At 41.8% G+C, this 25,209-nt stretch overlaps 2 protein-coding genes across 2 annotated transcripts; both read right to left on the bottom strand.

Moving 5' to 3' along the window:
* Positions 1-2,297: 2,297 nt before the first annotated feature.
* Positions 2,298-5,751, bottom strand: LOC139565134 (transcription factor 15-like). Its single transcript, XM_071385247.1, has 2 exons — positions 5,079-5,751; positions 2,298-2,654 (listed from the first exon to the last, which is right to left on the bottom strand). Exons 1-2 carry the CDS (start codon positions 5,574-5,576, stop codon positions 2,589-2,591), a joined length of 564 nt encoding a protein of 187 aa, XP_071241348.1. The 5' UTR covers positions 5,577-5,751; the 3' UTR covers positions 2,298-2,588.
* A 14,975-nt stretch (positions 5,752-20,726) lies between these two features.
* On the bottom strand, positions 20,727-24,887 carry LOC139565128 (transcriptional repressor scratch 2-like). Its single transcript, XM_071385233.1, has 2 exons — positions 24,174-24,887; positions 20,727-22,247 (listed from the first exon to the last, which is right to left on the bottom strand). Exons 1-2 carry the CDS (start codon positions 24,316-24,318, stop codon positions 21,415-21,417), a joined length of 978 nt encoding a protein of 325 aa, XP_071241334.1. The 5' UTR covers positions 24,319-24,887; the 3' UTR covers positions 20,727-21,414.
* Positions 24,888-25,209: the final 322 nt, after the last annotated feature.

Below are 25,209 nucleotides of genomic sequence, written 5' to 3'. Positions count from 1 at the left end.
GCACCTTTGCGACTATTCTATTGGTTCAATTGCGCCAGGCAAGCTCAATCAAGCTCAGTTAAAGTATGCCAAATGATTTTGAATAGTTTTTGAACCCAGGTCTCTTTGACAGCAGGTGGAGAAGGGACTGGGACTAGGAGCGTTTTTATGCAAGTGCACAATTAATTGTACATTATTGATGGGTTGTGGCTGTAACGACAACAATGCCACTTTGTAACACTTGCCATTTACAGTAACGTAGTAATTGTGGTGACATGACAACATTCCAAATCTGGTGATGGGAGCTGTGATATTGTAGCCTGAGTGCCAGTCTGTTTAGCTAACATTCCACTCCACGGCACATAACATAACATGGAGTACAAGGAGTGGAATGTTAGCTTAACAGACAGACAACCAGGCTACTGATATTTTTTTTATTGGCCTTATATTATCAGAGGTAACCAACCACTCAAACAATGTCATAGCATGTGTGTTATGAGGAAAATACATCATATAAGTCTATTGGAAATTACAAGTTGGCTTTATGACAGAGGATTTAAAGAAATGACTAAATCTCAACTTACACAGGTTTAGAGGTGCTTTACAAAACAATAACTCACCTCTTATAAACTCTCTTTCTCTCTCTCTCACACTCACTCACTCACTCACACACTCAGACATACAAAGGCATGCACACACGCACCCACACACACAGACACACAGCTCTCTGACCCCTCCATACCTCTCCAGCTCCGGAGAGTTGTGATTTACGCCATTAACATATCGGCAGCTGTGTTTTGCTCAACACAGGCTGCTAGGTGATATTAGGTGTGACTAATCAATAGCACATGTGCATTAAAACCCGCAAGATTTACTCAAACACACCAGTGTTAAAGCCCTGCAGCTTACTGCTTCCTGGGATCCTCTGCAGCTGTTGAAATACAGCTTCAATAAGCCAACACCATTGAATGGTTTATACTCTAAGTGCACTGTACTGCAGACTTGCGTATTGATTAGCATGGATCTGAAACTCAAACACTGAATTTGTTCAATTGGTAACACTTTACTTTAAGCCAACAGAGACAATGCATTATGTGATAATCATTGTAAAACTTGTCTTGAAAATGTATGACTGACCCCTTTATAATGTCTTATAATCATCTCATAATGAGTTTGAGTCCGTGGAAATGTTGATACATATATATATAGTAGTGCTGAGCAATTAAACCAACATATTTCTTTGGTTTTTAAACAACTAATTGACCGACGTTGGTTCAATTTAAACTTGTGCGGCGCAGACGCGGAGACAGAAGAGAGAACGCGCGATCGAGAGGGAAGTAAAGCAGTTGCTTCATGAGCCTGAAAATGCATGATCTAAGCGATTGATTGTTGTTATTCAGCAGTCATAAAAGTATGCCTTATTTACTTTGAAGAACTACTAAAATCGTGATTTTGTCAGATTGCAGAGGCAGCTGCTCTATAGAGATAAGATGATGACTGAAATAATAAAGGCATCAAATAAAACAATTATTTTATTAAATGAATCTGAATAAATTATGGTTAATAAGTGATAAGCAGTAATGGGCAGTCACTACCATCCATTGACTTGTATTAATTGTGTTATTCTGTGTTACAGCATTCAACCCACATAATGCATAGTGCATTTAATGTAAAACATAAATTAGAAACTGAAATCGAAAACCATGATATTTCTTTTTATAATCGATCTGAAACCGAACCAACCTCAAAAAGAACTAATAGATAAAGACATGACCTTTTTAATAAGCCTTATTATAAGACATTAATTGAGGCTCCTATATGTGTTTACAGAAACAGGTTATAAGCATTAACTAAAGTACAGGCTTTAACTAAAGTGTTACCAATTGTTCAACTCACTACCTTTGGCTTTTACCATATTTTCCTGACAAAAGATCTACCGACACTATTCATGTTGCCTTTCCTGTTTTCCCTTTAACGTTTTAGAGCAAATTCAGAGCGTGATGATTCAGAGTGATTCATGTATTCCTCACACACTGACATGTCCTATCCTTATTAGGCTCAAAAGGCCTTTGCTTGGCCACTTTAAAATTGACCAATCTCAGGTATTTTGGAAAGGCCCTATCTCGCTCACTTCCTTAGCAGAGATTCCTTAGCATTGCTGAAGGATAAGGTAAACTGTATCGGAAATTCCCAGACATACTTTATCTTTAAATAATCTGTTACATCACCTTGTTGGTAAACATTTTGTAAGTTATATCAAAATAACACCACAACATTGTTGGTATTGAGGGGCTGAAATAAAGACTAGGGACAACTACAACTATGTAAAAATATAATTTTAAAGCAAAATTCAAAATGGTGTTGAAAAGGCAACCAAATAAAGTCTCATTTATGACAATGTTTCTCCAAAATCACATTTTCCATAACCAGCATTGCGGCAGAGAGGAGTAGCCTTTCCTCACACAAACAAATTCCTGAAACGCGTCTTTTCCCAAAGTTGGAGGGCATTCTGGCCTATGTGTCGGTATATGTACAGCGGGTGTGTTAGCTAGAGTTTTTTCCCTGAGGTGCTGACTTGAATTCAACAATCCTTGAAGTCTGAGAGCCGTCTATTTTCGGCTCATTCGTAGTGCACTGGCTCCACGCATTTTCAGACAACCCCGACCATCTTTCCCCTGCAAAAACAAATATCATGTTAGGCCAAAAAGTTGCAATAACATCAGAATTGATTTCTGTCCTGAAAATTCTGTGGTTGGAAACATCTGCAACCAAAACATGAATACTACATGCATATTTGTCTTTGGCTTAACACTAGAGTCTGAGCCTATAAAAAATTATTTAATGAAACATTGAATTTGGCCTTACTGCTATTAGCCCATAGAAATGTATTGAATAACATGGAAAAACAGATATTTAAAAAACAATTCTAAAGGAGGTTTGTTTTGAAGTGTCTGGACTATATCTGAGCAATACAGTATAAGAAAGATGAGGAAACTCAACAAAAAAAAATGTTTAACACATATTTAACTCCTTTTTTTAGGCACAAAATGACTTCCATGACATTGACTGACCAGGTGAATCCAGGTGAAAGCTATGATCCCTTATTGATGTCACTTGATAAATCCACTTCAATCAGTGTAGATAAAGGGGAGGAGACAGGTTAAAGAAGCATTTTTAAGCACTGAGACGGATTGTGTATGTGTAATTGACATCAACAACCCCTCGGCCCCGCCTCAGTTTTTCCTTTAAAGGATATCTTAGCAGACTGAACATGAAATGAATAACTGCATGACGTCCTAAACGGAATCCTTTGCCAGTCGGGTGTTTTCTCTCAAGAAGATGTTTGACAGATTGAAACTGAACTGATGGATACCTACTATGATGAATCTTCATGTGACCTGGCAAGAAAGTATGTTGTTATCATCCTAGTATTGTTTTTATGCCAAATTATCATTGTGACATGAACTATGTTTGACATTTATTTGTTTGGATATACTGGAATAACGAGACTACAAACCTAATACTAATTTTAAGTGGCCAATCAAAACAAGTCTAGGGTTAATTAAACATGCTACTACCTTTGTAGAGGATATTGAATGCAACAAAAGTAGACTATAATTAAGCAATAATTCCCAAGGGGGTGTGGTATATTGCCAATATACCACGGCTACAACTCTTATGTACGACACAACAAGGAGTGCTAGGACACAGCCCTTAGCCGTGGTATATTGGCCATATATCACAAACCCCTGAGGTGCCTTATTGCTATTATAAACTGGTTACCAATGTAACTAGAACAGTAAAAATACATGTTTTGTCATACCTATGGTATACGGTCTGATATACCACGGCTTTCAGCCAATCACAATTCAGGGCTCGAACCACCCAGTTTATAATAAACTTTTTTTTTTTTTAAGAATATCCTTTTGAGCATGTTGAAGTTATTAATTACACTTTGGATGGTGTATCATTACACTTAGTCACTACAAAGATATTGCTGTCCTTCCTAACTCAGTTGCCGGTGAGGATGGAAAACCCTCAGGGATTTTGGTGGCTTTAAAACAGTTACAGAGTTTAATGGCTGTGATAGGAGAAAACTGAGGATACATCAACATTGTAGTTACTCCACAATACTAACATAAATGACAGAGTGAAAAGAAAGAAGCCTGTACAGAATAAAATATTCAAAAACATGCATCCTGTTTGCAATAAGGTCACTAAAGTAAAACTACAAAAAATTTGGCAAAGAAATCAACTTTATGTCCTGAATACAAAGTACTATGTCTGGGGCAAATCCAACACAACACATCACTGAGTACCACTCTTCATATTTTCAAGCATGTTGGTGGCTGTATCATGTTATGTATGCTTGTCATTGGCAAGAACTTGGGAGTTTTTTAGGATAAAAAGAAATGGAATAGAGCTAAGCACAGGCAAAATCCCAGAGGAAAATCTGGTTCAGTCTGCTTTCCAATAGACACTGGAAGACAAATGAATATTTCAGCAGGACAATAACCTAAAACACATTCACTGGAGTTGCTTACCAAGACGACATTGAATGTTCCTGAGTGGCCTAGTTACAGTTTTTACTTAAATTGTCTTGAAAAATCTATGGCAAGACTTGAAAATGGCTGTCGAGCAATGATCGACAACCAACTTGACAGATCGTGAATCATTAAAAAAAATAATAATGTGCAAATATTGTACAATCCAGGTGTGCAAAGCTCTTTGAGACTTACCCAGAAAGACAGCTATAATCGCTGCCAAATGTGATTCTAACATTGACTCAGGGGTGTGAATACTTATATAAATTAGATATTTTTGTATTTCATTTTCAATAAGTTTGCAAACATTTCGAAAAACATGTCTTCACTTTGTCATTATGGGGTATTGTATGTAGATGGGTGAGAATAGTTTGTTTTTGTAATCCATTTTGAACTCAGGCTGTAATACAACAAACTGTGGAATAAGTTAAGGGGTATGAAGACTTTCTGAAGGCACTGTACACTACTAGGCTGTCAAGGGTGCCATGCTGCCTGTCTAGTCTACTATGTAAAATAATATAACTATATTTGGAATTCACTGTCATGCACGCTTACCCCTTTTCGCTGGTTGCTCAAGCAAAAGGTGCAGATAGTTCTGGGTTGCTTCCTCTCTCCATGTCCTTGCGCGCGGTACACTGCACTCAGGCACGGCTGGCCATCCTCACGCCCGTCACCAAGCACCAGAACGTTGGCCAAGTGTGAGATGTAGCTGGACGCCAACCGGAGCGTTTCAATTTTGGAGAGCTTTCTGTCCACCGGCTCCGTGGGTATGAGTGTCCGGAGCGCGGTGAAGGCGGTGTTGACGCTCTGGGTCCGGTCTCGCTCCCTGGCGTTGGCTGTGTTGCGCTGTTTGACCACAACAACCCCACCGACTCCCACCATGCGGGAAAGCTGCCGACAAGTCTTATCTGAAGAGGCACAGCATTCATAGCTCTGGTCAGAGCTGCCGTCGCTCTCGCTGCGGTTCTCCTCGTCGTCCGAGATCATGTTGAGATCAGGAGGGTAGGAGGAGAAGGGGTGAGTTGCCACCGGCCGAAGCATTGTAAAAGCCATTATAAACTAAAGTATAACCCAATTACAATGAATTTAGTATTGCTTAGATAATAAGCCTACAGTTTAATATATGCTCATGGACAGCCGTTGAGGTCAGAACTTGCATAGGAATACCCCCTCGAATAGGAAAAAATTGTTTTGACATATCCTCATAGGGTGGTGTTGCCGGATAGTTAACAGTGAGTGCTTGAGTAAGCTCTTATAGCCAGCCCACTGTAGCTTAGCAGAAGGGGAGGGGTTGTTTGGGACATGCAAACCAATCTGTCCAAATGGACCAATTAGGCTACAGTCCAACAGGAACCATAGCCCTCCAAAATGATATTATAGACTATAAACAACTTGTATTATTTTAATAGGTCAGTATAATTTTAATAACTTGAAGCATTATTTGCATGATATGGTGAAGCCAAGTACCTTAACTCCTCAATGGAGTTGAACAGCAGACTAGAGTTTGTTAAATGAACCTCAGACTCCTTGGAGTCGATATGCTTTGACCCTTCAAACATGTAAGTTCTTAAACCCTTACCGTGTGCATATGTTTGTTCTCTGTTGTTGCGTGCCTGTCTTTGTTTCCTGAAATCCATACTTTTTAATAAAACAACCACCTTGTTGAGATTCAATTGGCACATACACCTTGCTGAGTTGCCATCTTGATCAGCAGCAATGAGGAAACAGTCGGTGTCTGTATTTGGTTCTCGTTTTATTAAAAAGGTTTAAGAATGAACATATTTTAAGTGTTGACACCTAGTGACTCGAAGGAGTCGGAGGTTCATTGAAAAAACTCTAGTCTGTGACCAACTCTGTGGAGGAGTTGAAGAACTTGGCTAGACAATTATTTATTTAATTCCCATTTGTATTTATTAGGGATCCCCTGGCAGCAGCTACTCTTCCTAGGGTCCAAACACATTAAGGCACTTACATTACACATAAAACAAAAGATAAAACAGTACATCATATACCATTGTTACACCACTACATATCTGCAACACAAAATGTATGATACCACCATACAACAATATTACAATGTACGTGTGTAGAGTGCGTGTGCGTGTGCGTGTGTGCGTATGCTTGTGTCTGTACCTGTGTGTGTCTTCACAGTCCCCGCTGTTCCATAAGGTGTATTTTCATCTGTTTTTTTTCAATCAGATTCTACTGCTTGAATCAGTTACCTGATGTGGAATAGAGTTCCATATAGTCATGGCTCTATGTAGTACTGTGCACCTCCCATAGTCTGTTCTTGATTTCGGGATTGTGAAGAGATCTCTGGTGTCATGTCTTGTGGGGTATGCATGAGTGTCCGAGCTGTGTGCTAGTAGGTTAAACAGACAGCTCGGTGCATTCAGCTTGTCAACACTTCTTACAAAAACAAATAGTTATGAAGTCAATCTCTCATCCACCTTTGAGCCATGAGAGAATTGACATGCATATCATTATTGTTAGCTCTCCGTGCTGCCCTGTACTGAGCCAATTGTAATTTTTGTGGCACCTTTTTGTGGCACCTGACCACACGACTGAACAGTATTCCAGGTGCGACCAAACTAGGGCCTGTAGGACCTGCTTTGTTGATAGTATTGTTAAGAAGGCAGAGTAGCGCTTTATTATGGGCAGACTTCTCCCCATCTTAGCTACTGTTTTATCAACATGTTTTGACTATGACAGTTTACAATCCAGGGTTACTCCAAGCAGTTTAGTCACCTCAACTTGCTGAATTTCCACATTGTTCATTACAAGATTTAGTTGAGGTTAAGGTTTTAGTGAATGATTTGTCCCAAATACAATGCTTTTAGATTTCGAAATATTTAAGACTTACTTATTCCTTGCCACCCATTCTGAAACTAACTGCAGCTCTTTGTTAAGTGTTGCAGTCATTTCAGTCGCTGTAGTAGCTGTAGTAAAATGTTGAGTCATCCGTATACATAGACACACTGGCTTAACTCGTTAGTAAAGATTAAAAAAAGATTGACAAAAATAAGGGGCCTAGACAGTTGCCCTGGGAAAATCCTGATTCTACCTGGATTATGTTGGAGAGGCTTCCATTAATTAAACAGTCTTTGATACTGGAGGCTGCTATTGCCAATTTATTTTGTACTACAATTACAACATATATCTTTACCAGCATTGTACTTATTTAAAAAGGCCTAGTGCCATTTTTGTATATTTAAGATGTCATTAGTGTGATTATGCATAGGAATGTGAGGCGTGAAACTCTCACCACATATAAAGTGAGATTAAAAACGTAATGACGTTCTGTTGTTTGTGCAGCACATGAAAAGCTGCTGCAATGCAAAAACAACTAAAACCACAGCTCTGACGGCCTATTACAGTTCCTTATCATGTCATCCAATTGAAGTACACCTACAAAGAAACATTTTTATAAGTGTTGTCTATGCTCCTCATAGAGATAATACCATTTTACTCAAACCATCAAAGTATGATGCTTCATAACTCGTTGAAAGATGTCGAACCTTAAGAATATCTTATAACAAGGCTTACGATATGTTATGTCTTTCTATGTTTCATATTTTCAACTGTTACAGTCTAAAGCTCCTGTGACAGATCCTGTCCTCAGAGGCCAATCTAACAGTGGCGCAACGGTGTGCCCTGGTTAGTTTGTCTAATGGGTTAAGTGAGCTGGGTAAATAAACAGGCAGCAGATGCTGGAGGGGATCAAGCCCTCCACTTTCTCTAAATACGTCCCAAATGGCACCCTATTCCCTATATAGTGCACTACTTGTGATGGGCCTTGGTCATTTGGGATGCAATCACTGACTGTGGAAAAGCAAATGGCTTCCAGATTTGCTGGTGTGTGACATCAAAGGGCCTCTTTGGCCTGTTTTTACAATCACAACCTCTGACACATCAAGCCACCAGCAGGCCCTGCTGGCTCTGGTCCTAACTCAGCTGCACCAACAATGGCGACCTGCAGAAGACCCGGTCCCCGCTTGTAAACCGTGACACAGCAAGATTATTTTTACTGCTCCTCAGCCGCGACCAACTCGACCCCTTGCTCACTTTCCCCAACCTCACAGTTGGGAACCGTAAATACTTTGGCCCCCCGCACCAAGGAATGCCTTTAAAAACCTGTTGAGGCGATTAACTAAGGGATATTGAGTTTGCAGTCACAGTGTGTCGCACTCTATGGCAAGACACATCATTCACCTGAGTTTCGTCAGAATCAGGCGAATGGTGTCTGAGATATCGAGTGTGACTAACGTACGTACAGTTGATGACTATAGGCCCCCCCTTGGACCAATCAGTGTAATTTTGTAATCTCAATCCCTCAAGTTTCATAAAAAACGTGCCAGTGGTGTCTGAGATATCACATTGGTTAGCTAGACTCATGTCCCTGAGCATGTGTGCCAAATTTAATCACTCTGAGTCAAACAGATCAAGAGATATAAACATGTGCCCGTTATAGCGCCACCATGTGGTCAATATGAATGCTCTTGCATATGTTAAGTCTTCAGTGTTTGCAACATGTGTATCAAATTTCATTACAATACGAATATCCTTGACAGATTTCTATGCATTTATGTGCCAGACCACACCCATGTGAATGTTTATTGGTCAATAATGGCCATGTTGTTTTAGGTACTAGTCTGGAAAGTATTGCGTTGCGAGACCTTGGTCCATAGATGCCACATATCAAGTTTTGTGCAGATCGGTAGCGTTTTTTAAGTGTTTTTCACAAAATTCTAAATGGTGAAAAGTCCATCATGTTGGACGTAATGTGACCTGAGGCAAATGTGTTACTTGTGATGAGAGGAACCTATGTACCAAATCCTATGACTTTTGATCAAACGGGGTTAGGGGCGTGACCTCTCAAAATGTACATTTTCAATCGCTTGTTATTAGGCCACCATCTGGCCAATCAGTTTTGTAAATGCTGAATCTCTATGGCAGGACGCATCATTCACCCAAGTTTCACCAAATCGTCCCAGTGCTGTCTGAGATATCACGTGTGACGAACTAACGTACTAACGGACAGAGAAAGATCCACAGTCCCCTCCCCGATTTCATCGTGGGGGACAATGAAAAATGAGAGACGTGTTTTAAGTAATGTCTGCTGCATAAGCTGGCAGCTGAACAGTGTATCACAACAGGCCTGATAAACTTCCCTTTTAGGACAATTCACCATCGCCTCCCCCACACCTCCAGTCCATTTTCTCTCTTGGACAACTCCTGCACTGTTTTGAGTGATGGCACGGTGACCACATTGCGAGTCAGCCCCAATATTGTGTTAATGCCAGCAGAGTGCGGCCATGACGGCCTGCTGGGTTAGATACTCTCTGTGGTCAGACGTGTTGACTCATGGACGCAGCTGCACAGGAGAGTGCAGAGGCCCAGACTCAGACCCAGAGCAGTTTTAGCCTGCTGCCAGATCTGTTTGTGCTATCTTGTCAACTCCTATGGTTATGAAACCAAAGGAGTTGTCAAGACAGCACAAACCATTCTGGAACTAGGCTAGAGTAGCTACTCCACAGAGCACCCAGCCAGCTGCAGATCTCCTGGAATATTGGGGCATAAAATAGATTTTAATATTGACAATACATTCAACATGGGGTTTTTGTGTGGAAGAATGTATGCATATGTTAGGATATGAGAGGTCGGAATAATATTTCAGGTGCATGTATTGCTGATTTAAAGTGACTGCCGTAAGAAGTGGGTAATGCTACAAACATCCCTTCGATTTTGGGGAGGAAAAGCATGATTAAGGCGTTTCATCCTGAAACACATCAGTTGTCATTATTGTTATATAACTTGTTAATTATAAGAACGAAACATATTTTATTCTACTTCAATTTCCTTTTTCCTTTTGTACAGTATATCCAGTTTGTTTCTCAATTCATGCAACTTGGTAGGACTGTGAAGTAGCAACAGTAGCCTATACTTTTCTTACCCTCAAATGTGACCTAAAGATGAGGCTAGGCCTCAGATCTAACTCTCCCTCCTCGCTCTCCTTCCTTCCTTCCTTCCTTCCTTCCTTCCTTCCTTCCTTCCTTCCTTCCTTCCTTCCTTCCTTCCTTCCTTCCTTCCTTCCTTCCTTCCTTCCTTCCTTCCTTCCTTCCTTCCTTCCTTCCTTCCTTCCTTCCTTCCTTCCTTCCTTCCTTCCTTCCTTCCTTCCTTCCTTCCTCCCTCCCTCCCTCCCTCCCTCCCTCCCTCACTCACTCACTCACTCACTCACTCACTCACTCACTCACTCCCAAAGATACTGGTCAGCTTACACAGCTTTCTACATGTTGAGTTATCAGGACAGGTGGGACTGCTAGTTAAATTCAGCATTAAATACTATACTCCAGTAGCCTGACTACACCCCAATGTATTTTCACTTTATTTGAGGATTACTTGAAAAAAGTTTTTGGGAGTCTGTAGAGCCACAAGTAACCCATATGTCAGCATAAATTACATGTTACTACAATGGTATATGTCAACATTCTGACATACTTCTAATGAGATCTGGTCTGGTTGGTGATAAGACTTACACTGAGTGTACAAAACATTAGGAACACCTTCCTACTGTTGATTTGCAACCCCATTTGCTCTCAGAACAGCCTCAAATCATGAACTATAGTGTTTCACAGGGATGCTGGCCCATGTTGACTCCAATGCTTCCCACAGTTGGATGTCCTTTGGGTGGTGCACCATTCTTGATACACACAGGAAACTGTTGAGCGTGAAAAACCCAGCAGAGTTGCAGTTTTTCACACTCAAACCGGTGCACCTAGCACATACTACCATATACCATTCAAAGCACTTAAATATTTTATCCTGCCCATTCACTCTTTGAATGGCACACATACACAATCCAATGTATCAATTGTCTCAAGACTTAAAAATCCTTCTTTAACCGGTCTCCTCCCCATTATCTACACTGATTGAAGTGGATTTAACAGGTGACATCAATCACCTCGATTCATCTGGTCAGTCTATCTCATGGAAAGAGCAGGTGTTCCTAATGTTTTGTACACTTCCTATATAATAATAACAATGTACTGTATTTTGTTACATTGCTAGTTTAAATAACATTTAAATAAATGTTTCAAATGCTTCGTAAATAACAGGTGTAGACTAACAGTGAAATGCTTACTTACTGGTCTTTTTTCAACAATGCAGAGTTAAAGATAAAACAGAAAAATAGTGACACGGGGAATAAATACACAATGAATAACGAATAACAATGACGAGTAAAAATAACATGGCTATATACAGGGAGTACCAATACAGAGTCGGTGTGCATGGGTACGAGATAATTGAGGTAGCTAAGTACATATAGGTAAGGTGACTAGGCAACAGGATAGATATTAGACTGTAGCTGCAGCAGGTAGATATTTGATTAGCTATTTAGCAGCTGCAGCCTTGTTTGGCTGTCTTATGGCTTGTGGGTAGAAGCTGTTCAGGGTCCTATTGGTAACAGACTTAGTGCACTGGTACCGCTTGCCGTGCGGTAGCAGAGAGAACAGTCTATGGCTTGGGTGGCTGGAGTCTTTGACCATTTTTTGGAACTTGGATGGCAGGGAGGTCCTGGATGGCAGGGAGCTTGTCCCAGTGATGTACTGGGCCATACTCACCACCCTCTGTAGCACCTTATGGTTGGGTGCCTTGCAGTTGCCGTACCAAGTGGTGATGCACCCAGTCAAGATGCTCTCAATGGTGCAGCTGTAGAACTTTTGGAGGACCTCTTGAGGGGGAAGATGCGCTGTCGTGCCCTCTTAATAATTGTGTGGGTGTGTGTGGACCATGTTAATTCCTTAGTGATGTGGACACTGAGGAACTTGAAGCTCTCGACCCGCTCCACTACAGCCCCATCGATGTGGATGGGGGTGTGCTCGGCTCTCCGTTTCCTGGAGTCCACGATCAGCTAATTTGTCTTGCTGATGTTGAGGTAGAGCTTGTTGTCCTGGCACCACACTGCCAGGTCTCTGACCTCCTCCCTATAGGCTGCCTCATCATTGTCGACGGTCAGTCCTACCACCGTCGTGTCGTCAGCAATCTTGATGATGGTGTTGGAGTCATGTGTGGCCACGCAGTCGTGGGTGAACAAGGAGTACAGGAGGGGACTAAGCACACACCCCTGAGGGGCCCCGTGTTGATGGTCAGTGTGGCGGATGTGTTATTGCCTACCCTCCCCGCCTGGGGACGGCCCGACAGGAAGTCCAGGATCCAGTTTCAGAGGGAGGTGTTCAGTCCCAGGATCCTGAGCTTGTTGATGAGCTTGGAGGGGACTATGGTGTTGACTGCTGACCTGTGGTCAATGAACAGCATTCTTACATAGGTATTCCTTTTGTCCAGGTGTGTGAGGGCAGTGTTGAATGCAATAGAGATTGCGTCATTTGTCGATTTGTTGGGGCGGTATGGAGTTGGAGTGGGTTGAAAGGGGGCTGGAATGATGGTGTTGATGTGAGCCAAAACCAGCCTTTAACAGAATTTCATTGCTATAGATGTGAGTACTAAGGGGCGATAGTCATTGAGGCAAGTTACAGTACCTTGGCGTTCTTGGGCACAGGCACTATGGTTGTCTGCTTGAAACAAGTTGGTATTACAGACCGCATCAGGGATAGGTTTAAAATGTCAGCAAAGACACTTGCCAGCTAGTGAGCTCTTGCTCTGAATACACATCCTGGTATTCCGTCTGGCCCGCGGCCTTGCAAATGTTAATCTGTTTAAAGGTCTCACTCACATTGGCTATGGAGAGCGATATCAGCTGGTGCTCTCATGCATGGCTCAGTGTTGCTTGCCTCGAAGTTGGTTGGTGTATGGTCACTATGGGGACGACGTTGTCGATGCACTTATTAATGAAGCCGGTGACTGATGTGGTAAATTCCTCAATGTTATCAGATGAATCCTGGAACATATTCCAATCTGTGCTAGCGAAACAGTCCTGTAGCTTAGCATCCGCTTCAACGGACTTCTTCCGTATTGAGCGCGCCACTGATAATTCCTGTTTCAGTTTTTGCTTGTAAGCTAGTGCTGTGTGATTATTTCTTAGATTTTTATGTTTTTTAAACAACTGACAACTGGTCAACTGACCAATATCGTTTCAATTATTTGAATTCCATTTCGTTCAGTTTTTTTTCTGTGGGCTCAATGCACACATTGCACAGTTTCTCTACAGAGAAATAAGATCCAGCCTGAACTGTGCGATGTAGTAGGGAGTTGTAGTTTCCAACAGGCCAATAGTCTACATAATTTAGCTCATAAAACGGGGTAATTAACTGCAATGACCATAACCCATTGCACATTTACTTGTCCGGTCTGTGTTTATTTTATGCCTGCTCCAGAAGAGACGGAAGAAAGCACAATCGTGAGGTGATATACTGTAGAGCAGTTGTTGCTTCGCGAGGTATCTCTACCTGAAAATATAAGTGATTGATAGTTGGTATTCAGTAGTCATAAAAGTATACCTTATTTACTTTGAAGCAATACAAAATAGTGATTTTGTCAGACAGCTTAGGCAGCAGCTCTATAGAGATGAGATGATGACTTGGAATGAAATAATAAAGTCATCAAATAAAACAAATGTAATTTACAAAACAACAGAAATATTTTATTAAAGTAAATTAATGAGATTTTTAATAATCAAACCGAAACCGAATCAACCTCAAAAACCACTAATCGCTCAGCACTATTGTAAGCAGGATGCAGGAGGACAGAGTCATGGTCTGATTTGCCAAAGGCAGGGCGAGGGAGGGCTTTGTATGTGTTTCTGTGTGTGGAATAAAAATGATCTAGAGTTTTGTCACCTCTAGTTGCACATGTGACATGCTGGTAAAAATTAGGTAAAGCGGATTTCAGTTTCCCTGCATTTAAATCAAAGGCCACAAGAAACGCCACCTCTGAATGTGCATTTTCTTGTTTGCTTATGGCCTTATACAGCTCGTTGAATACGGTCTTAGTGCCAACATCAGTTTGTGGTGTTAAATAGACCAGATTTGCCGACTCGTTGAAGTAGAAATTGTTGTACAAATCGAAGTTCTAAATGGCAAACGTTAACTATACTCTTTTATAGGTGACAGTTTCCGAGGTTACACTTGCATGGCCACATAATGACATGGGGACATTTTGGTGGTATTTTTGTTGGGACTGATGGATATCCAAACAGAGGAGCCTTGTCTCTTCCAGACAGTTAGAATGTCAACCTCTTGATCACAACAGGAAGTCTTCTCACACGCGACAATTCTTTGGAGAAGCCCACTAACAGGCCTTAATGGTCGCCCGGCCGGGCCTGCGGTTCCTCTGAGCAGCAATATACAGCTTCCTCTCGGGTCGCTTGGGATCTCGGGGCCCTTGTCTCAACTCTAACGTGTTCACGAGCCAGCCAGTTTATCGGGCCAGCGAGTTTATCAGGCCAGAGAATCTACAAGAACCTACTCCTCTTTTATGATCCTATGATTTGATAAGATTTGATAAAGGTAGGCTATAAAAGGCCCTTCCGCTTTTTCCATCTGATGACCCTACATGCTCTTGATTTGGGGGCAGTTGAATCCTCAGTCGTGATTGGCTTAGGAAAGACCTGGATTGGGGATACCACAGATGTACTTTTTTTGCTCACTGTGTTCATGTTTTTTATGTACAGTGTGTGGGCTTCGGCTGTTTTTAATGGCTACATCCTTTTCACGGACTGTGCTTCAGACAAGCGTGTGTGTATGTGTATGTGTTTGTGTGTGTGTACGGACCGCATTGTGTCTCAAAATAGTCAGCTGGAGTGCACTGAGAGTCTGAAACAGATAGCTGGACTTTCCCATGGGGGGGCCAGTGGCTGGGGGCCGAGAAGGGAGGTCTCAGGGCCCCGTCTGGGACAGAGTGGGGGAAAGGGGCCTGGTTCTCACGACACCTGACCCAGTCCACATCCTGTCCTCAGCCCCACAGCGTGGTGTGGTCAGGGGGCCGAGCTGGGCCGGTGGAGAGCCTCTGACCCAAAGGAGATCTGGGTGGCTCTCTGGCTGGACCTAAAGACAGCATGCACAAGCATAGAGGGGGAAACACATTGATATTAAACCCAATTCAAGAGCAGCATTGGTGGTTTTCCCTTTCATGTTTGTGTCCTGATTTCTCAGGATGGACACATCCACATCCACTTCGAGCACTGCTCCTTATAATGTATTTGTATTATAGTAAGTACTGAATGGTTGTACAAACCTTGTGTTTAGTTGATGGATCCTGTTTCATAAAAGTTGTAGCCCCCTCTACTGGTCAGGAGAAGAGTACTGTTAGAGTAAATCATTTTGATGGTTGTCTGCTATTAGTGTCCCCCCAGGATGAAATTGGAAATACAGTGGCAAGAAAAAGCATGCGAACACTTTTGAATTACCTGGATTTCTGCATAAATTGGTCATACCATTTGATCTGATCTTCATCTAAGTCACAACAATAGACATACACAGTGTGCTTACACTAATAACACACATCAAGGCTTATCTCGAAAAGCCTTGATGTTCATCAGTCCATGGTAAGACAATTTGTCTATTAATGGAGAAAGTTCAGCACTGTTGCTATTCTCCTCACGAGTGGCCGTCCTACAAAGATGACTGCAATAGCACAGCGCAGAATGCTCAATGAGGTTAAGAAGAATGTCAACTAAAGACTTAGAGAAATCTCTGGAACATGCGAACATCTTTTTTGACGAGTCTACGATACGTAAAACACTAAACAAGAATGTTGTTCATGGGAGGACACCACGGAAGAAGCCACTGCTGTCCAAAAAAAAACATTGCTGCATGTCTGAAGTTTACAAAAGAGCACCTGGATGTTCCACAGCGCTACTAGCAAAATATTCTGTGGACAGATGAAACTAAAGTTGAGTTGTTTGGAAGGAACACACAACACTATGTGTGGAGAAAAAAAGGCACAGCACACCAACATCAAAACCTCATCCCAACTGTAAAGTATGGTGGAGGGAGCATCATGGTTTGGGGCTGCTTTTTTAAATACTATCCTTTATTTAACTAGACAAGTCAGTTAAGAACAAATTCGTATTTACAATGACGGCCTACCCCGGGCCAATTGTGCGCCGCCTATGTATGGGACTCTCAATCACGGTCAGATGTGATGCAGCCTGGATTTGAACTAGGGACTGCAGTGACCCCTCTTGCATTGAAATGCAGTGCCTTAGACTGCTGCACCACTCAAGAGCTAACATAATTTACTTTGCTGCCTCAGGGCCTGGACAGCTTGCTATCATCGACGGGAAAATGAATTGCCAAGTTTATCAAGACATTTTGCAGGAGAATGTAAGGCTATCTGTCTGCCAATTGAAGCTCAACAGAAGTTGGGTGATGCAACACGACAACAACCCAAAACACAGAAGTAAATCAACAACAGAATGGCTTCAACAGAAGAAAATATGGAGTGGCCCAGTCAGAGTCCTGACTTCAACCTGATTAAGATGCTGTGGCATGACCTCGAGAGCGGTTCACACCAGACATCCCAAGAATATTGTTGAACTGAAACAGTTCTGTATAAAGGAATGGTCCAAAATTCCTCCTGACCGTTGTGCAGGTCTGATCCGCAACTACAGAAAACATTTGGTTGAGGTTATTGCTGCCAAAGGAGGGTGAACCAGTTATTAAATCCAAGGGTTCACATACTTTTCCCACCCTGCACTGTGAATGTTTATATGGTGTGTTCAATAAAGACATGAAAACGTATAATTGTTTGTGTGTTATTAGTTTAAGCAGAAAGTGTTTGTCCATTGTTGTGACTTAGATGAAGATCAGATCAAATTTGATGACCAATTTATGCAGAAATACAGGTAATTCAAAAGGGTTCACATACTTTTTCTTGCCACTGTATGGATCTGTCTCTGTCCGTTCTTATATCTAAGACACCAATGGCCCAATTTTGAAAAAACTTGGGTGAATGATGCATCTTACCATAGAGATACACATTTATACACTGATTGGCCCAAGAGTAATCAACTGAAATTCGAAACTTTTAACAAACATGTCTCCTGTGCCCTTTGAGCTTGAATTGTTGTTACTAATTGGCCTGGGAGACGACATGTTTACTGTTGCCTTATTTGTTTGTTTATTTAACACAAAGTTGTTAGGTAAAGCAACTATGATTCAAGTAAGATATATTCTGAATGAATTCATACTTTTTGTTTCCTTGATGGTTTATGTGTCGATGAATGTTACCTCGAGTGCAGTGGAGGCTCCTCAGAGGAGGAAGGTGTGAACCATCCTCCTCAGTGAATTTCATAAAAATAATGAAACAATAAAAAAATTCTCCTTTTTAGATAAAACTATACTAAATATATTTATGTAGCCAAATTATTGATTAAAACACATTGTTTTGCAATGCAGGTCTGCAGGAGCCTCAACAGCACTCTGTAGTGTAACGTCCTCCTCTGTGTACATTGACTTCAACGCAAAACCTAGGAGGCTCATGGTTCTCACCCCCTTCCATAGACTTACACAGCAATTATGACAACTTCTGGAGGATGTCCTCCAACCTATCAGAGCTCTTGCAGCATGAACTGACATGTTGTCCATCCAATCAAAGGATCAGAGAATGAATCTAGTACTGAAAGCATAAGCTACAGCTACCTACAGTAGCACTGCAGGGCATAAAATGTGATGAGTAGTTGACTCAAAGAGCGAGAAAGATAATAGTTCAACAGTTTTGAACAAAATCATTCCTTTAAAAATGAAGGAGAAGTAAGAGAAAAGTTGAGAGTTAGCTATATTTCTATTTTTTTTAAACTTTCACTTAGCTAGCAAATGCAGCTAGCTAGTTTAGCCTACTGAAACACCCGGCTCAAACAGAGAGGGATGCTATGTTAGCTAGCTGGATATGCAACACTGGAACTCTTCCAAGTCAAGGTAAACGTTTGGTTTTATTAATTTATTGCCACGGGTGTCCCCCCAGGTTTAACTGCTAAATTGCTTGCTTGACTGTACACTGTACTGCATGATTATAGTTTACTAACCTCTAGTAGCTATGTTGACTATGGCGTTAGCCTACATCGTTGTCACCATATTAGCTTGTGTAGCAGTTAGCGGTTATGATATGAAGGTTTGGCTTAGAAAGGTTTGTTCTTCTGATCACAGACAGCTGATGTGCTGTTCACAGAAGTCTACAAGTGAAGGGAAAAGGTGAGAGGAAGAGAGTTTGGACACACATACTCATTCAAGAGTTTTTCTTTATTTTTACTATTTTCTACATTGTAGAATAGTAGTGAAGACATTAAAACTATGAAATAACATATATGGAATCATGTAGTAACCAAAAAAGTGTTAAACAAATCATAATATATCTTAGATTTTAGATTATTGATGACAACTTTGCATACACTTGGCATTCTCTCAACAAGCTTCACCTGGAATTTTTTTCCAACAGTCTTAAAGGAGTTCCCACATATTCCCACCACTTGTTGGCTGCTTTTCCTTCACTCTGTAGTCCAACTCATCCCAAACCATCTCAATTGGGTTGAGACCAGGTCATCTGATGCAGCACTCCATCACTCTCCTTCTTGGTCGAATAGCCCTTACACAGCCTGGAGGTGTGGGGTCATTGTCCTGTTGAAAAACAAATGATAGTCCCACTAAGCGCAAACCAGATGGGATGGCATATTGCTGCAGAATGCTGTGGTAGCCATGCTGGTTACGTGTGCCTTGAATTCTAAATAAATCATGACAGTGTCACCAGCAAAGCACCATCACACCCCCTCCTCCATGCTTCACGGTGGGAACCACACATGCAAAGATCATCCATTTACCTACTCTGTGTCTCACAAAGACACAGCGGTTAGAAGCAAAAATCTCTAATTTGGACTCATCAGACCAAAGAACAGATTTCCACCAGTCTAATGTCCATTGCTCGTGTTTCTTGGCCCAAGCAAGTCTCTTCTTATTATTGGTGTCCTTTAGTAGTGGTTTCTTTGCAGCAAATCGACCATGAAGGCCTGATTCACGCAGTCTCCTCTGAACAGTTGATGTTGCAATGTCTCTGTTACTTGAACTCTGTGTAGCATTTATTTGGGCTGCAATTTCTGAGGCTGGTAACTCTAATGAACTTATACTCTGCAGCAGAGGTAACTCTTCCTTTCCTGTGGCGGTCCTCGTGAGAGCCAGTTTCATCATAGCGCCTGATGGTTTTTGCGACTGCACTTGAAGAAACTTGAAATTTTCCGCATTGACTGACCCTCATGTCTTAAAGTAATGATTGCCTGGTGTTTCTCTTTGCTTATTTGAGCTGTTCTTGCCATAATATGGACTTGGTCTTTTATCAAATAGGGCTATCGTCTGTATACCAACCCTACCTTGTCACAACACAACTGATTGGCTCAAACGCATTCAGAAGGAAAGAAATTCTACAAATGAACATTTAACAAGGCACACCTGTTAATTGAAATGCATTCTAGGTGACTACCTCATGAAGCTGGTTGAGAGAATGGCAGTGGAGTGTGCAAAGCTGTCATCAAGGCAAAGGGTGGCTACTTTGAAGAATCTCAAATATAAAATATATTTTGTTTTGATGTCTTCACTATTATTCTACAATGTAGAAAATAGTAAGAATTAAGAAAAACTCTGGAATGAGTAGGTGTGTATAAACTTTTGACTGGTACTGTATACAATGAGCAAATGATCATACTGTTTGTATGTGACTGGTATGAAAGTGAACTGTGTTTGCATGTGATCAGGGGCGTATTCATTCCCCCGATTCTGTTGAAAAACGTTTCTTAAACGGAAGCAAACGTAATGAAATGGGAATAAACATTCCTGAAATTATCCAACTCTCATTTGCAACTTTTGGAGTAACGATTACGCCCTAAATCAGCTAGATGCAGGCAAGAATGTGCAAGCCGGTATTGAATATGTCACTGTCTGTCACCTTGATTACTCAAATTTCTCTCGACCTGCGTTGTAAACTTTCATTCATAGGCTAGGTTGTACCAACCTCATGATGGGTATAGGGAAAATTTGAGTATCTTGTAGTAGCCCAAAACTATCGATGTTACATTGAGCTGGGTGAATGGAATATGAATGACAGTCATTCAATATGCTGTAATAGAAACAAAGCCATGCTCATAAAAAAATTATTCATCCTCCCTCATCTTAAACGGCACCGGCCGCCACTGCTCGAGTGATCATGTGTGTTGAGTTGATGATAGTTGACGCCTTGAAAATGGCACAGGGCACAGAGAGCAACTTAGTGAAAATATCATCTTTTAATTATTGATATGACTTGGTAATTGAAAAGTTCATAGCTTTTCCCGATTACATACAAAGTTTAGTACAATTCAAATTCAACAGCCTTACATAGGGCAAATAATTAATGCCACCAATCCTTCATAATAATGGTGTAACAAATTAACTGGCTTCTCATGTCTAAGTATTACAATGTAGCTTACACTTATAGCCTGTGCATAGATTCAAAAACAAAAGGGCATATTGAGCATTTCCTATGTAGAACATGGATATATCAACAATTGTTGTGAATGAGACCAGATATAGGGCTACTTTATCTCAGAAATATATTACAGCATTTTATAAGATGTTCAATTCATAAATCAAATAAATAAATAAATTTATAATGAATTAACAACCTAGTTAACCAATACATTTATCATTTGATAAATAAATACATAAATACATTAAATTAATAAATACACAAATGTTTATCGTGGAAGACATGTTGCAGGGAAATTAAGAGCTAATTGGCATATTCAATAATACTGGAATGTAAATTATTGCAAATAAATTAATAAGAATCCATAAAACTATATTAAAAAATATTAACATTTTAATGTTATTCAGTCATCATCGTCAGTTATCTTCCATGTTCTTGAACAACCCTCATTTACATTATTATTGCTCTCTATCAAAATTGCTCTCTATCAGTCCTCGGGACAGCAGTCCTCTTCGTCTCCGGAGCCCTTGAAGCAGGCCGACTCGTAATGCTTGATCAGGTAGGACTTCAGTGCAAAGCTCTTGCCGCAGCGCTTGCAATCATAGTGCTTGAAGGCCGAGTGCGTCTGCATGTGGGCACGCAGGTTGGAGCGGTCCGCAAACGCTTTGCCGCAGTGGGCACAGGCGAACGGCTTCTCGCCCGTGTGCGAGCGCATGTGACCCTGCAGCAGCCACGGTCGGCTAAACGCCTTGCCGCACACTCCACACTCATGCCGCAGGTCGTGGGTGAGCATGTGCATGGCCAGCGCCGGCATGGACACGTAGGCCTTATGGCACGTGGGGCACTTCCTAGCCTGCTGTCCTTCCAGGCTGCGGTGTGTCTGCTTGTGACGGCTCAGGTTGGACGAGGTGGCGTAGGTCTTGCTGCATTCGCTGCACGTGTGGCGCCCCGGTCCCTTAGACTTTCCGGGCTTCCCTTTGGCAGCCTTGGACCCTGTGGATCCTGTGGAGCCCACTTCTGCAATGCTGTTTCTCTCCTCACCTTTGGTTTTTGTTTTCCTGTGGTTGGCCCTTCTCCGAGAGCGGCCGTCAGAGATGAGGAAGGCGTCCACCGTGTAGCTGCTACTGTCCGACTCGGTGGTCATGCCTGAGCAGGGGCTGTCGGGCTGCTCCATGTCATGGTCGGAGTAGTCCTCCCCCCCGCTGCCCCCTGTGCTCCCTGGGGAGTACAGGGGCCCCGCGGAGAGCCCGGTCTGCCTCCTCGAGCCAGGATCCTTTGTGCTCTGGCATATTGAGGGGATGACGTAATCCTGGATGTAGCCTGTAGCAGGTTTGGAAGAGACAGATTTAGAATAAATAAGTGCATTTTTGGCAACAATTGTGGCATTTTAAATGTATAGCCTTTATACAGATTTTTACAAAATGCATTTCACAAGATATGTTTTTTTGGTCTAAGATTCTATGGTTTTATGATTCCAGCACTCTTTCTGATTCCAGTTGAAAGCATTTTTTAAATTATTATTGTTGAGCCATTGAGTGAAAGACAGCTGATCTGAGTCTTCCATGCACTGCGGATCAATATGAAACTGTATACAGGAAACCATTTGCAAGTGCTTGGTTCAGCAAGCTTTGCGAATTAAATATGAATGACTCTTCAGTGCACACTCTTGCACCGATCAATACTCATCCGGCTCAAAACAAGTAATGCACCCCAAATGGCACCCTATTCCCTATATAGTGCACTACTTTTGAACAGGACCCACAGGGCTCTGGTCAAAACTAGTGCACTATGTAGGTAATAGGGTGCCATTTGGGACACATACAAGGACTATCATTACTAGCTATCAAAAAGACCATCACAGACTAAATGCAAGTTCTATGCACTGACATGGACACAACAGTCATAAAATTAAACACACTTGTTAGTTCTCCACAACTGATACACCTGTCGCCATCCCATCCCATGCCACCATATCTAAATCTGTTATCGTAGTGGGGGCCAAAACAAAACTGAATGTCTCAGTAGAGAAATCAGACAAAGCGCTAAATCATTTTAATCAGATCATTCTCCATCTGTGGCGTGTTGAAAGTGCTTGTGAGTATGGTAATGGGTAGATTGAATGACAGGTGCAGTGTGATTTGGGGATGGGAATGGAAAGGGGGAGGCGAAGGGGGGTTATAGGCTGATCTTTACAGCAGTGCACAATATATTATGCTCCCCCTTGCAACACAAAGGGAACCAGACAGCTGGCATCCTAATTCTGGGAACAAATGATCCTGCGAGCCAAAGCTCTGTAGTTATGATGGACATTCCAATAACAACACACCACACATTTCTATGGAAGTGTTTTTTCCTGAAATCATAGCATCAATTGACAAAACCTCGTATACATCTAAGGTTGATTGCACTCCCCTCTCATTTTTTTGTACCAATTATAAACTAATGATGTTACATAAAGCATGTTGCCCTTTTCCATTTGAGTTTGTATTTTCAAATGAATAAATTTTTTTTTACCATTTAACATTGAGTTTTGTCAGTTTATCAGAAAATGAACGGTATTTTGTCAATGGATTTTAGAGAGAGAAAGAGAGAGTTTAGAATTGCTACAATTTGACCTCCCCGTGTGTATCTCGCATCCTGTAAGATCAGATGAGATGAAGGGATGAAGAGCTAGAGGACTGGAGGGGGTGGGGGTGTGATAACAGATAAAGGCTCAAGGGCAACAGCACCAGCTAAGGACAAACCAGTCACATGTGGATATCTGCTTTCTGGTGGTGGTGGAAAGGTTTTAGACCTCACAAAGGCTTGGATGGGATTTTGAGCCTAATGCATGTGTACCATTATGCATGTACACAATAGTATTAAAGCCAAAGCCTGTTGTGTGATCTGCGCGGTATTAAACTGATTGGTCCAGAGTGACCTGAATACTATTTAGCGTCACTGGAGGCATGGGGCGGACTGGGTTGGGGAGGGTTGGCCGGTGGAGGGGTGGGGGGAAGGGGGTGGGGGGATTAAATAGCAACATCACAGGCTTAAGGAAAAACATGTATCAAGGGGTTGGTCCATTTATAAAACAAATTATAAGTATGTTTTTCATTCCATTTCTGAACAAATACACTATTTCATTTTTTTTTGGAAACCCTACAACTCTAAACTATATACAACAAGCACATTAACAATAAAAATGTGCTTTTTTACTACATGTTTGCAATGTGTAGACAGAAATGTTAAGTAATCTCAACTCACCATTTTCACTCAAACGGACCGCCAAGTTGGTGGCGGACTCGGTGATGGCACGTGTGAGCGTGTACGATCCGTCCGAGTGATGCTGATGATTGGAGGAGGAGTAATCGTGGACCTTCAGTTGCTTCACCAAAAAGGAACGTGGCATTTTCTTGACGGGCTGGTCCTAATGCCACATATGAAGAAAAAAACAACACAGGAAAAAGCCAAAGACCTGCACGCTACTTCAGGACAGCCCTTTAGAAAAGGCCCCAAGTCAAAGAAAGCCAAAATGGAGGTGAATGACGCCAACGGATGCTCTGAGATTTCCCTCACTACTAAAACTCCCAGGCCTGAATAGTCTGAATAGCCTCAGTCTGAATGCCAGAAAGAATGGAAACCGAAAGAACGGAAGAGAAAGTGCTAGGAAAAAGTGAAAGCCAAAGAAGAAAGTAAAGACAGAGGAAGAAAGAAAGTGGAGATAGAGAGATAGAGACAGAGAGAGGAGAGGAGATGGCTAGACTAGCTGAGCTCAGCACTAGCGCAGGCTTTTATATGGGGCACGAACCCCCAAAGATCAGGTGGTGCCTTTGGAAAAGGGAGCCTACTTAGCATTAATCCATCAAACATCCCCGGGGACACACATCAAATTACCACGAGCCGTCTGTGCATCCCCGCACAAGCACCCACACACACACTCACGAGCGCACACACACACACTGCAGCCAACCCCAGTCAACTCCCCCTCCTCTCACCCCATCTCTTTCACCCCTTCATCGCTCCACACAGAGAGAGAGAGCAGACAATAGCACCGCTGAAGCATGTGGGTGACACTACACACAACATCTTGTCCCCTATTGTCTTCCAATGAAGTAGCTAACATTTTATTGCTGACTGCCCCCCCAAAAACTGTTATGTGCCTCTTCCTCCCCACCTTCTGATATTTTAATCTTCAAAGGCTAAATGCTGATTAAAATAATTTCATTTCATAATTATAATCTTCTTTGATAATGTATTTGTATATGATTATATAAGTGGGGATATGGATTTTAACAAATGG

Source organism: Salvelinus alpinus, chromosome 2, assembly GCF_045679555.1.
Source record: "Salvelinus alpinus chromosome 2, SLU_Salpinus.1, whole genome shotgun sequence".
Taxonomy (NCBI): Eukaryota; Metazoa; Chordata; class Actinopteri; order Salmoniformes; family Salmonidae; genus Salvelinus; species Salvelinus alpinus.
Note: the sequence above shows the minus strand (reverse complement) of the source record. Positions and strands in the feature narration are given on the sequence as shown.